Source organism: Bombina bombina, chromosome 11 (genome assembly GCF_027579735.1).
Source record: "Bombina bombina isolate aBomBom1 chromosome 11, aBomBom1.pri, whole genome shotgun sequence".
In the NCBI taxonomy this organism is placed as follows: Eukaryota; Metazoa; Chordata; class Amphibia; order Anura; family Bombinatoridae; genus Bombina; species Bombina bombina.
Window position 1 is genome coordinate 196,609,045 of NC_069509.1, and position 13,892 is coordinate 196,622,936.

The 13,892-nt window shown below is 46.4% G+C and overlaps 1 protein-coding gene across 1 annotated transcript in view; it reads right to left on the minus strand.

Moving 5' to 3' along the window:
* The window catches only part of RNF216 (ring finger protein 216), a gene marked incomplete in the record, with an annotated part of 472,645 nt that overhangs the window by 251,504 nt on the left and 207,249 nt on the right, over nt 1-13,892 (minus strand). The window contains 2 exon segments of the mRNA XM_053694600.1: nt 5,798-5,946; nt 6,256-6,393. Of these exon segments, the coding sequence (XP_053550575.1) occupies nt 5,798-5,946; nt 6,256-6,393 (287 nt within the window).

The following is a 13,892-nucleotide window of genomic DNA, read 5'->3' on the forward strand; positions in this document are numbered from 1 at the left end:
CTCTCTCTCTTGTCTCTCTCTCTCTTGTCTCTCTCTCTCTTGTCTCTCTCTCTCTTGTCTCTCTCTCTCTCTCTTGTCTCTCTCTCTCTCTCTTGTCTCTCTCTCTCTCTCTTGTCTCTCTCTCTCTCTCTCTCTTGTCTCTCTCTCTCTCTCTTGTCTCTCTCTCTCTCTTGTCTCTCTCTCTCTCTTCTCTCTCTCTCTCTTGTCTCTCTCTCTCTCTTTCTCTCTCTCTCTCTTGTCTCTCTCTCTCTCTCTCGTCTCTCTCTCTCTCTCTTGTCTCTCTCTCTCTCTCTTGTCTCTCTCTCTCTCTCTTGTCTCTCTCTCTCTCTTGTCTCTCTCTCTCTCTCTTGTCTCTCTCTCTCTCTCTTGTCTCTCTCTCTCTCTCTGTCTCTCTCTCTCTCTCTCGTCTCTCTCTCTCTCTCTCGTCTCTCTCTCTCTCTCTTGTCTCTCTCTCTCTCTTGTCTCTCTCTCTCTTGTCTCTCTCTCTCTTGTCTCTCTCTCTCTCTTGTCTCTCTCTCTCTCTCTTGTCTCTCTCTCTCTCTCTTGTCTCTCTCTCTCTCTCTTGTCTCTCTCTCTCTCTCTTGTCTCTCTCTCTCTCTCTTGTCTCTCTCTCTCTCTCTTGTCTCTCTCTCTCTCTCTTGTCTCTCTCTCTCTCTTGTCTCTCTCTCTCTCTCTTGTCTCTCTCTCTCTCTCTCTTGTCTCTCTCTCTCTTGTCTCTCTCTCTCTTGTCTCTCTCTCTCTTGTCTCTCTCTCTCTTGTCTCTCTCTCTCTCTCTTGTCTCTCTCTCTCTCTCTTGTCTCTCTCTCTCTCTCTTGTCTCTCTCTCTCTCTCTTGTCTCTCTCTCTCTCTTGTCTCTCTCTCTCGTCTCTCTCTCTCTCTTCTCTCTCTCTCTCTTGTCTCTCTCTCTCTCTTTCTCTCTCTCTCTCTTGTCTCTCTCTCTCTCTCTCGTCTCTCTCTCTCTCTCTTGTCTCTCTCTCTCTCTCTTGTCTCTCTCTCTCTCTCTTGTCTCTCTCTCTCTCTTGTCTCTCTCTCTCTCTCTTGTCTCTCTCTCTCTCTCTTGTCTCTCTCTCTCTCTCTTGTCTCTCTCTCTCTCTCTCGTCTCTCTCTCTCTCTCTCGTCTCTCTCTCTCTCTCTCGTCTCTCTCTCTCTCTCTCGTCTCTCTCTCTCTCTCTTGTCTCTCTCTCTCTTGTCTCTCTCTCTCTTGTCTCTCTCTCTCTTGTCTCTCTCTCTCTCTTGTCTCTCTCTCTCTCTTGTCTCTCTCTCTCTCTCTTGTCTCTCTCTCTCTCTCTTGTCTCTCTCTCTCTCTCTTGTCTCTCTCTCTCTCTCTTGTCTCTCTCTCTCTCTCTTGTCTCTCTCTCTCTCTCTTGTCTCTCTCTCTCTCTCTTGTCTCTCTCTCTCTCTCTTGTCTCTCTCTCTCTCTCTTGTCTCTCTCTCTCTCTCTTGTCTCTCTCTCTCTCTCTTGTCTCTCTCTCTCTCTCTCGTCTCTCTCTCTCTCTCTTGTCTCTCTCTCTCTCTCTTGTCTCTCTCTCTCTCTCTTGTCTCTCTCTCTCTTGTCTCTCTCTCTCTTGTCTCTCTCTCTCTTGTCTCTCTCTCTCTTGTCTCTCTCTCTCTCTCTTGTCTCTCTCTCTCTCTCTTGTCTCTCTCTCTCTCTCTTGTCTCTCTCTCTCTCTCTTGTCTCTCTCTCTCTCTCTTGTCTCTCTCTCTCTCTCTTGTCTCTCTCTCTCTCTCTCTCGTCTCTCTCTCTCTCTCTCGTCTCTCTCTCTCTCTCTCGTCTCTCTCTCTCTTGTCTCTCTCTCTCTCTCTCGTCTCTCTCTCTCTCTCTTGTCTCTCTCTCTCTCTCTTGTCTCTCTCTCTCTTGTCTCTCTCTCTCTCTCTTGTCTCTCTCTCTCTCTTGTCTCTCTCTCTCTTGTCTCTCTCTCTCTCTCTTGTCTCTCTCTCTCTCTCTTGTCTCTCTCTCTCTCTCTTGTCTCTCTCTCTCTCTCTTGTCTCTCTCTCTCTCTCTTGTCTCTCTCTCTCTCTCTTGTCTCTCTCTCTCTTGTCTCTCTCTCTCTCTCTTGTCTCTCTCTCTCTCTCTTGTCTCTCTCTCTCTCTCTTGTCTCTCTCTCTCTCTCTTGTCTCTCTCTCTCTCTCTTGTCTCTCTCTCTCTCTCTTGTCTCTCTCTCTCTCTCTTGTCTCTCTCTCTCGTCTCTCTCTTGTCTCTCTCTTGTCTCTCTCTCTTGTCTCTCTCTTGTCTCTCTCTTGTCTCTCTCTCTTGTCTCTCTTGTCTCTCTCTCTCTCTCTCTTGTCTCTCTCTCTCTCTCTCTCGTCTCTCTCTCTCTCTCTTGTCTCTCTCTCTCTCTCTTGTCTCTCTCTCTCTCTCTTGTCTCTCTCTCTCTCTCTTGTCTCTCTCTCTCTCTCTTGTCTCTCTCTCTCTCTCTTGTCTCTCTCTCTCTCTCTCTTGTCTCTCTCTCTCTCTCTTGTCTCTCTCTCTCTCTCTTGTCTCTCTCTCTCTCTCTTGTCTCTCTCTCTCTCTCTCTGAGCTGCCGGGTCCTCTGTGTTTCAGCTGAGCTGCCGGGTCCTCTGTGTTTCAGCTGAGCTGCCGGGTCCTCTGTGTTTCAGCTGAGCTGCCGGGTCCTCTGTGTTTCAGCTGAGCTGCCGGGTCCTCTGTGTTTCAGCTGAGCTGCCGGGTCCTCTGTGTTTCAGCTGAGCTGCCGGGTCCTCTGTGTTTCAGCTGAGCTGCCGGGTCCTCTGTGTTTCAGCTGAGCTGCCGGGTCCTCTGTGTTTCAGCTGAGCTGCCGGGTCCTCTGTGTTTCAGCTGAGCTGCCGGGTCCTCTGTGTTTCAGCTGAGCTGCCGGGTCCTCTGTGTTTCAGCTGAGCTGCCGGGTCCTCTGTGTTTCAGCTGAGCTGCCGGGTCCTCTGTGTTTCAGCTGAGCTGCCGGGTCCTCTGTGTTTCAGCTGAGCTGCCGGGTCCTCTGTGTTTCAGCTGAGCTGCCGGGTCCTCTGTGTTTCAGCTGAGCTGCCGGGTCCTCTGTGTTTCAGCTGAGCTGCCGGGTCCTCTGTGTTTCAGCTGAGCTGCCGGGTCCTCTGTGTTTCAGCTGAGCTGCCGGGTCCTCTGTGTTTCAGCTGAGCTGCCGGGTCCTCTGTGTTTCAGCTGAGCTGCCGGGTCCTCTGTGTTTCAGCTGAGCTGCCGGGTCCTCTGTGTTTCAGCTGAGCTGCCGGGTCCTCTGTGTTTCAGCTGAGCTGCCGGGTCCTCTGTGTTTCAGCTGAGCTGCCGGGTCCTCTGTGTTTCAGCTGAGCTGCCGGGTCCTCTGTGTTTCAGCTGAGCTGCCGGGTCCTCTGTGTTTCAGCTGAGCTGCCGGGTCCTCTGTGTTTCAGCTGAGCTGCCGGGTCCTCGCGCGCTTCTGTGTTTCAGCTGAGCTGCCGGGTCCTCGCGCTGCTGCCGGGTGGGTGCGCGTGCGATCAGCAAGAGTTTGTCTGAACTGCGCATGACGGCTTCAGACAAACTCTTGTCTTTTATTATATAGGATATCGGTTATGCAAGTATTAAAGGGACAGTAAAGCCAAAATAAAACTTATGATTCAGATAGAGCTCTCTTTGTTCTCCTAGTATAATTTGTTAAAGGATATGCCTAGGTAGGCTCAGAAGCAACAATAAAAGTAGCTAGCTGAAGGGGCAACCCTTAGGATTCACGGAGCCCTGGGCAAAACAAATTTGTGGACAATATACACAGCCACGAATCAGAACATAGGTTCCATAGGTACTGCTGCTTCTGAGCCTTTTCAATAAAGGATACCAAGAGAACAAATCAAAATAGATAATAGATGTAAATTAGAAATTTGTTTAAAATTGCATGCTCTATCTAAAACATGAACGTTTAATTTTTATATTATTATATTTGAAAAAAAAATATGTATCAAATTCACATTTTTTTTGGTGGTGGGGGGGGGGGGTTGGCGGGCCCTTCTTAGATTCTTGCATCTGGGCCCAGTGGTTTCTAGTTACGCCCCTGGACACAAGTATATATCAGTTACACCTCCTAGTGTATCCAACCCAAAGTATATAGCAGTTCCTGTGTCCCAAGGATAAAGCAGCCCAACCTCCTATAGTCTTACTCTTGCCTCACCATAAGACACAGCAGCCACACCTACCAGGGTCCTTCCAGTGTGTCTCACCTAAAGTATATAGCAGTCACATTTCTCGGGGTCCTCATTATACTTCTCACAAGTATATAGCAGCTGCACCTCCCAGGGCCTAGCTGTGCATCTCACCCAAGTAAGTAGCAGCCATATTCCAGAGCAGAACATATTTTTTTATGATGTTTAGAACTTTTTTTTTCTCTTCTCATCAACCTCCCAACGCAGAAAAAGGTCTATGGATACTCATAGCCACACCTTCTAAAATTCTCCAAGGACACAGCAGCCACACCTCCCAGGATCCATCAATTGCCTAACCCCAGGTACTGCAGCCACACCTCCAAGGATCCATCAATTGCCTAACCACCAGGTACGGCAGCCACACCTCCCAGGATCCATCAATTGCCTAACCCCAGGTACTGCAGCCACACCTCCCATGGTGTTCCTAGGGAGTCTCACCCAAAGATACAGCAACCACACCTCCTAAGCTCCTCCTCTTGCCTTACCCAAGGATACAGCTGACACACCAAGTGTCTACCTCTTGCCTCACCCTAGGATATAGCAGCCACACCTCATAAGGTCTTCCTCTTGCCTCACCCCAGGATACAGCAGACACACCTAGAGTCTACCTCTTGCCTCACCCTAGGATACAGCAGCCACGCCTCATAAGGTCTTTCTCTTGCCTCACCCAAGGATACAGCAGACACACCTAGAGTCTACCTCTTGCCTTACCCTAGGATACAGCAGCCACACCTCCCAGGGTGCTTTCCAAGTGTCTCATCCAATTATACAGCAGCCATGCCTCATAAGGTCTTTTTCTTGCCTCACCCCAGGCTACAGCAGACACAACAAGAGTCTACCTCTTGCCTCACCATAGGATACAGCAGTCACACCTCATAAGGTCTTCCTCTTGCCTCACCCCAGGATACAGCAGACACACCTAGAGACACTACCTCTTGCCTCACACCAAGGATACAGCAGCCACCCCCCAGGGGGCTTCCAAAGGATACAGCAACAACAGCTTCTAAAGGTTCTCCTCTTGCATCACCACGGGGCACAGCAGACACACCTAGAGTCTACCTCTTGTCTCACCCTAGGATACAGCAGCCACACATCCCAGGATCCTCCTTTTCCTTAACCCCAGGATACAGCAGGCACATCTCCCAAGGTGCTTCCTGAGTGTCTCATCCAATGATACAGCAACCACACCTCCTAAGGTCCCCCTCTTGCCTCGCCCCAGAATACAGCAGCCAAACCTCCTCCTCTTGCCTCACCCCAGAATACAACAGCTAAAAATTCCACAATCCTACTCTTGCCTCACCCCAGGATACAGTGGCCACATGTTCTAGTACCCTCCCTGTTCATCTCAAGCAAGAATACAGCAGCCACACCTCCCAGGATCCTTCACTTGCCTACTCCCAGGATACAGCAGACACAGCTCCAAAGATCCTATATTATCCTCATCCCAGGATACAGCAGCCACACCTCAAAAGATTCATCCTCTTGCCTCAACCCATAGATACAGCAGCCACATCTCCCAGGACCTTCCTTATGTGCCTCAAGCCATTATACAAAAGCCACACCTCCCAGAATCATCTCCATGTGGGTCACTACCAGATAAAGAAGCCACAGCTACCAGGATTCTCATATAAAATAATCCACTGGGGGGCTTAACCTGAGTTACCTGACAAGCTCATCGGCACAAGCTGCTGCTATATCTTCCTCTGCCTTGCGTTCATAATATTTATACAAGATTTTCTCTGGAAGAACTTTCTCCAGCTGGCTGGTTGGGAAATCACAGGTACAGGTACCTTCCATGCAGCTGAGCTCAGACTATGAGACAAAACAAAGAGAATGATAAATATCTTGTGCAAAGGACACCTCTGAGTGAAGCTCACATGAGTAGGGTGGCTATTCTCTTACAACTTAGACAGGTTTATGTTCAATTATAAGCACAGTATCTCCAGGATTTATCACACTGTGTCTGTGTGCTAATTGTGAGACACACCAGCACGTTATTGTCTCCTATAACTATACACTATTAGGTGGTATTTCTAAGCGTAAGATAACCCTTTTGGCAATATTGTCCATACAAGATATAAAGCCACATTATCAACAGGTGAACCCCAAGAAGAGACTCACCCGCCCAGAGCCAAACACGGCCTCCTGCGCATATTTAACGAGGCATTCTTTACAGAAGAGGTGTCCATCCATGCACTGAGTCAGCTCTTCAAAGGCGAACTCTCCGTAACAGCACCGACACTCGATCATCTGACCATCCTGTAGAGATATGAGGGAACTGGCCTTTAGCATCGGGAGAGTAAAACATCAGAGCATAAAGACACCTGAGATGTACAGTACTGTAACACAGCAGAGTATAGAGAGACCTGAGTATTGAAAGACCTGAGTATAGAAAGACCTGGGTATAGTACTGTAACACAGCAGAGTATAGAGAGACCTGAGTATAGTACTGTAACACAGCAGAGTATAGAGAGACCAGAGTATTGTACTGTAACACAGCAGAGTATAGAGAGACCCGGGTATAGTACTGTAACACAGCAGAGTATAGAGAGATCTGAGTATAGTACTGTAATACAGCAGAGTATAGAGAGACCTGGGTATAGAGAGTCCTGGGTATAGAGAGACCTGGGTATAGTACTGTAACACAGCAGAATATAGAGAGACCTGAGTATAGTACTGTAACTCTGGACAAAATTCCACAAAACCTCAAATATAACTATCTTCAGACGGTAACACAGCAGACGCAAAGTCATATGACAAATGTACAAATATTCATTAGCCTGCTTTGTATTAGTAAAAACAGATGATTCCCCAGATACGCACCGTGAGCTGGATGCTCCCCAGACACGCACCGCGAGCTGGATGCTCCCCAGACACGCACCGCGAGCTGGATGCTCCCCAGACACGCACCGCGAGCTGGATGCTCCCCAGACACGCACCGCGAGCTGGATGCTCCCCAGACACGCACCGCGAGCTGGATGCTCCCCAGACACGCACCGCGAGCTGGATGCTCCCCAGACACGCACCGCGAGCTGGATGCTCCCCAGACACGCACCGCGAGCTGGATGCTCCCCAGACACGCACCGCGAGCTGGATGCTCCCCAGACACGCACCGCGAGCTGGATGCTTCTCAGATAAGCACCGGGAGCTGATGTTTCTCAGATAAGCACCGGGAGCTGATGTTTCTCAGATAAGCACCGGGAGTTGATGTTTCTCAGATAAGCACCGGGAGTTGATGTTCCCCAGATAAGCACCGTGAGCTGATGTTCCTCAGATATGCACCGTGAGCTGGATGTTCCCCAGATAAGCACCGTGAGTTGGATGTTCCCCAGATAAGCACCGTGAGCTGATGTTCCTCAGATAAGCACCGTGAGCTGATGTTCCTCAGATAAGCACCGTGAGCTGATGTTCCTCAGATAAGCACCGTGAGCTGATGTTCCTCAGATAAGCACCGTGAACTGATGTTCCTCAGATAAGCACCGTGAGCTGATGTTCCTCAGATAAGCACCGTGAGCTGATGTTCCCCAGATAAGCACCGTGAGCTGGATACTCCTCAGATACAGCAAAAATGTCAGACTGAAATACTTGATATTACACATGTGAGATAAAATCTCTGGATTAATATCTCAGTTAGTAATATTGAAGAGTTCGTCCCTGTATATAACAGGACTATTTTTATATTTTGGTGGTTTGATTGTACATAGTGGACATTTTTTTTAGTTAATCATAGACTAAACTGAAAAAGATTTTACTACACTCGGTGCACAGTTAGTGGCCTGAAAATGGAATAAAGTATGCAGAGGGACAAAGGTACAGCACAGATTATACCGATATGATCTAGGTACAGCATACATTAGATTGAGACAGGCCTGAGAACAGAACAGAATATTCAGAGGTAACAAGGTACAGCACATACTATACTTATATAATCTAGGTACAGAATAGAGTAGACAGAGACAGACGAGAGAACAGTATAGAGTATACAGAAAGACAAAGGATCTAGCTACAGCACAAAGCAACACAGACAGGAGGTCTGGGAACAGTATAGAGTATACAGAGGGACTAAGATACAGCACAGAATATACTGATAGGATCTAGGTACAGAATATAGTAGACAGACTGGGAACAAAACAGAGAATGCAGAGGGAACAATGTAGCACAGAATATACAGAAAAAAAATAAAAAACATCATTTATGCTTACCTGATGAGTCCACGATATATTACACCTGAGGATTACATTTTCCCTACCACTAGGAGGCGGCAAAGATTCCCAAACCCAAAAACAGAATTTATGTTTACCTGATAAATTACTTTCTCCAACGGTGTGTCCGGTCCACGGCGTCATCCTTACTTGTGGGATATTCTCTTCCCCAACAGGAAATGGCAAAGAGCCCAGCAAAGCTGGTCACATGATCCCTCCTAGGCTCCGCCTACCCCAGTCATTCGACCGACGTTAAGGAGGAATATTTGCATAGGAGAAACCATATGATACCGTGGTGACTGTAGTTAAAGAAAATAAATTATCAGACCTGATTAAAAAACCAGGGCGGGCCGTGGACCGGACACACCGTTGGAGAAAGTAATTTATCAGGTAAACATAAATTCTGTTTTCTCCAACATAGGTGTGTCCGGTCCACGGCGTCATCCTTACTTGTGGGAACCAATACCAAAGCTTTAGGACACGGATGATGGGAGGGAGCAAATCAGGTCACCTAGATGGAAGGCACCACGGCTTGCAAAACCTTTCTCCCAAAAATAGCCTCAGAAGAAGCAAAAGTATCAAACTTGTAAAATTTGGTAAAAGTGTGCAGTGAAGACCAAGTCGCTGCCCTACATATCTGATCAACAGAAGCCTCGTTCTTGAAGGCCCATGTGGAAGCCACAGCCCTAGTGGAATGAGCTGTGATTCTTTCGGGAGGCTGCCGTCCGGCAGTCTCGTAAGCCAATCTGATGATGCTTTTAATCCAAAAAGAGAGAGAGGTAGAAGTTGCTTTTTGACCTCTCCTTTTACCGGAATAAACAACAAACAAGGAAGATGTTTGTCTAAAATCCTTTGTAGCATCTAAATAGAATTTTAGAGCGCGAACAACATCCAAATTGTGCAACAAACGTTCCTTCTTCGAAACTGGTTTCGGACACAGAGAAGGTACGATAATCTCCTGGTTAATGTTTTTGTTAGAAACAACTTTTGGAAGAAAACCAGGTTTAGTACGTAAAACCACCTTATCTGCATGGAACACCAGATAAGGAGGAGAACACTGCAGAGCAGATAATTCTGAAACTCTTCTAGCAGAAGAAATTGCAACCAAAAACAAAACTTTCCAAGATAATAACTTAATATCAACGGAATGTAAGGGTTCAAACGGAACCCCCTGAAGAACTGAAAGAACTAAGTTGAGACTCCAAGGAGGAGTCAAAGGTTTGTAAACAGGCTTGATTCTAACCAGAGCCTGAACAAAGGCTTGAACATCTGGCACAGCTGCCAGCTTTTTGTGAAGTAACACAGACAAGGCAGAAATCTGTCCCTTCAGGGAACTTGCAGATAATCCTTTTTCCAATCCTTCTTGAAGGAAGGATAGAATCTTAGGAATCTTAACCTTGTCCCAAGGGAATCCTTTAGATTCACACCAACAGATATATTTTTTCCAAATTTTGTGGTAAATCTGTCTAGTTACAGGCTTTCTGGCCTGAACAAGAGTATCGATAACAGAATCTGAGAACCCTCGCTTCGATAAGATCAAGCGTTCAATCTCCAAGCAGTCAGCTGGAGTGAGACCAGATTCGGATGTTCGAACGGACCTTGAACAAGAAGGTCTCGTCTCAAAGGTAGCTTCCATGGTGGAGCCGATGACATATTCACCAGATCTGCATACCAAGTCCTGCGTGGCCACGCAGGAGCTATCAAGATCACCGACGCCCTTTCCTGATTGATCCTGGCTACCAGCCTGGGGATGAGAGGAAACGGCGGGAATACATAAGCTAGTTTGAAGGTCCAAGGTGCTACTAGTGCATCCACTAGAGCCGCCTTGGGATCCCTGGATCTGGACCCGTAGCAAGGAACTTTGAAGTTCTGACGAGAGGCCATCAGATCCATGTCTGGAATGCCCCACAGTTGAGTGACTTGGGCAAAGATTTCCGGATGGAGTTCCCACTCCCCCGGATGCAATGTCTGACGACTCAGAAAATCCGCTTCCCAATTTTCCACTCCTGGGATGTGGATAGCAGACAGGTGGCAGGAGTGAGACTCCGCCCATAGAATGATTTTGGTCACTTCTTCCATCGCCAGGGAACTCCTTGTTCCCCCCTGATGGTTGATGTACGCAACAGTTGTCATGTTGTCTGATTGAAACCGTATGAACTTGGCCCTCGCTAGCTGAGGCCAAGCCTTGAGAGCATTGAATATCGCTCTCAGTTCCAGAATATTTATCGGTAGAAGAGATTCTTCCCGAGACCAAAGACCCTGAGCTTTCAGGGATCCCCAGACCGCGCCCCAGCCCATCAGACTGGCGTCGGTCGTGACAATGACCCACTCTGGTCTGCGGAAGGTCATCCCTTGTGACAGGTTGTCCAGGGACAGCCACCAACGGAGTGAGTCTCTGGTCCTCTGATTTACTTGTATCCTCGGAGACAAGTTTGTATAGTCCCCATTCCACTGACTGAGCATGCACAGTTGTAATGGTCTTAGATGAATGCGCGCAAAAGGAACTATGTCCATTGCCGCTACCATCAAACCTATCACTTCCATGCACTGCTCTATGGAAGGAAGAGGAACGGAATGAAGTATCCGACAAGAGTCTAGAAGTTTTGTTTTTCTGGCCTCTGTCAGAAAAATCCTCATTTCTAAGGAGTCTATTATTGTTCCCAAGAAGGGAACCCTTGTTGACGGAGATAGAGAACTCTTTTCCACGTTCACTTTCCATCCATGAGATCTGAGAAAGGCCAGGACGATGTCCGTGTGAGCCTTTGCTTGAGGAAGGGACGACGCTTGAATCAGAATGTCGTCCAAGTAAGGTACTACAGCAATGCCCCTTGGTCTTAGCACAGCTAGAAGGGACCCTAGTACCTTTGTGAAAATCCTTGGAGCAGTGGCTAATCCGAAAGGAAGCGCCACGAACTGGTAATGCTTGTCCAGGAATGCGAACCTTAGGAACCGATGATGTTCCTTGTGGATAGGAATATGTAGATACGCATCCTTTAAATCCACCGTGGTCATGAATTGACCTTCCTGGATGGAAGGAAGAATTGTTCGAATGGTTTCCATTTTGAACGATGGAACCTTGAGAAACTTGTTTAAGATCTTGAGATCTAAGATTGGTCTGAACGTTCCCTCTTTTTTGGGAACTATGAACAGATTGGAGTAGAACCCCATCCCTTGTTCTCCTAATGGAACAGGATGAATCACTCCCATTTTTAACAGGTCTTCTACACAACGTAAGAATGCCTGTCTTTTTATGTGGTCTGAAGACAACTGAGACCTAAAACAGTGCCTGCCGATATAATCTTATCAAAATACCCAGATTAAATGATTCCTCAAGGCTAAATAAGTGTTAATAATGAATCGATTTAGCCCAGAAAAAGTCTACAGTCTTAATAAGCCCTTGTGAAGCCCTTATTTACTATCTTAATAAACATGGCTTACCGGATCCCATAGGGAAAATGACAGCTTCCAGCATTACATCGTCTTGTTAGAATGTGTCATACCTCAAGCAGCAAGAGATTGCTCACTGTTCCCCCAACTGAAGTTAATTCCTCTCAACAGTCCTGTGTGGAACAGCCATGGATTTTAGTAACGGTTGCTAAAATCATTTTCCTCATACAAACAGAAATCTTCATCTCTTTTCTGTTTCTGAGTAAATAGTACATACCAGCACTATTTTAAAATAACAAACTCTTGATTGAATAATAAAAACTACAGTTAAACACTAAAAAACTCTAAGCCATCTCCGTGGAGATGTTGCCTGTACAACGGCAAAGAGAATGACTGGGGTAGGCGGAGCCTAGGAGGGATCATGTGACCAGCTTTGCTGGGCTCTTTGCCATTTCCTGTTGGGGAAGAGAATATCCCACAAGTAAGGATGACGCCGTGGACTGGACACACCTATGTTGGAGAAATAGTTCTATAAACCCCCCCCCAAAAAAAACAAACAAAAAAAATAAAAAACACCACAAGGTGGGATCTCATCACCATGAAAGGAATTAATTTATCAGGTAAGCATAAATGGTATTTTCTTTCATACAGGTGGTGAGAGTCCATTACTCCTGGGAACAAATACACAAGCTGTGGAGTCCATGAGTAATGGGACAAAAGGGTGGGATTTTAAAAAAGGAAATGTATGCTTAACTGATAAATTTATTTCTTTTACGAGTACACAGATTTCATCCTTACTTGTGGGATTTAACCTCCTGCTAGAAGGAAGTGGCAAAGAGCACCACAGCAGAGCTGTATATATAGCTCCTCCCTTCCCCTCCAGTCATTCGACCGAAGTTAGGAAGAGAATGGAAGAGCCAAAGGTGCAGAGGTGACCGAAGTTTAACAAAAAATAAATACCTGTCTTAGAAATGACAGGGTGGGCAGTGGACTCGTCATATCGTAAAATAAATACATTTATCAGGTAAGCATAAATTTCCTTTTCTTTTAAAATATATGACGAGTACACGGATTTCATCCTTACTTGTGGGATACAATACCAAAGCTACAGGACACGGATAAAAGGGAGGGACAAGACAGGAACCTAAACGGAAGGCACCACTGCTTGAAGAACCTTTCTCCCAAAAACAGCTTCAGAAGAAGCAAAAGTATCAAATTTGTAAAATTTGGAAAAAGTGTGAGGAGACTACCAAGTTGCAGCCTTGCAAATCTGTTCAACAGAAGCATTGTTTTTAAATGCCCATGAGGAAGCAACAGCCCTAGTGGAATGAGCCGTAATTCTTTCAGGAGGCTGCTGTCCAGCAGTCTCATACACCAGATGGATGATACTCTTCAACCAAGAAGAAAGAGAGGTAGCCGTAGCTTTCTGGCCCCTACGCTTTCCAGAAAAAAAAAACAAATAATGAAGATGATTGACGGAATTCTTTAGTCGCCTGTAAGTAAAACTTCAGGGCACGGACCACGTCCAAGTTATGCAACATACGCTCCTTCTTAGAAGAATGATTAGGACATAATGAAGGAACAACAATTTCCTGATTAATATTCTTATTAGAAACAACCTTAGGAAGGAAACCAGGTTTAGTACGTAAAACCACCTTATCAGAATGAAATATGAGATAAGGCGAATCACATTGTAACGTTGAAAGCTCAGAAACTCTACGAGCAGAAGAAATAGCAACCAAAATTAAAACTTTCCAAGATAACTTAATATCTATGGAATGCATGGGTTCAAACGGAACTCCTTGAAGAACATTAAGAACTAAATTCAAACTCCAGGGTGGAGCAATTGGTCTAAACACAGGCTTGATTCTGGTCAGAGCCTGACAAAAAGACTGAACGTCTGGAACATCTGCCTAACGTTTGCGTAGTAAAATCGACAAAGCAGAAATTTGTCCCTTTAAGGAACTTGCTGATAACCCCTCCTCCAATCCCTCTTGGAGAAAAGATAAAACCCTGGGAATCCTAACTCTACTCCATGAGTAGCCCTTGGATTCACACAATAAAGATATTTACGCCATATCTTATGGTAGATCTTTCTAGTAACAGGCTTACGTGCCTGAATCAAAGTATCAATGACGGAATCAGAGAACCCCCGCTTAGATAAAATCA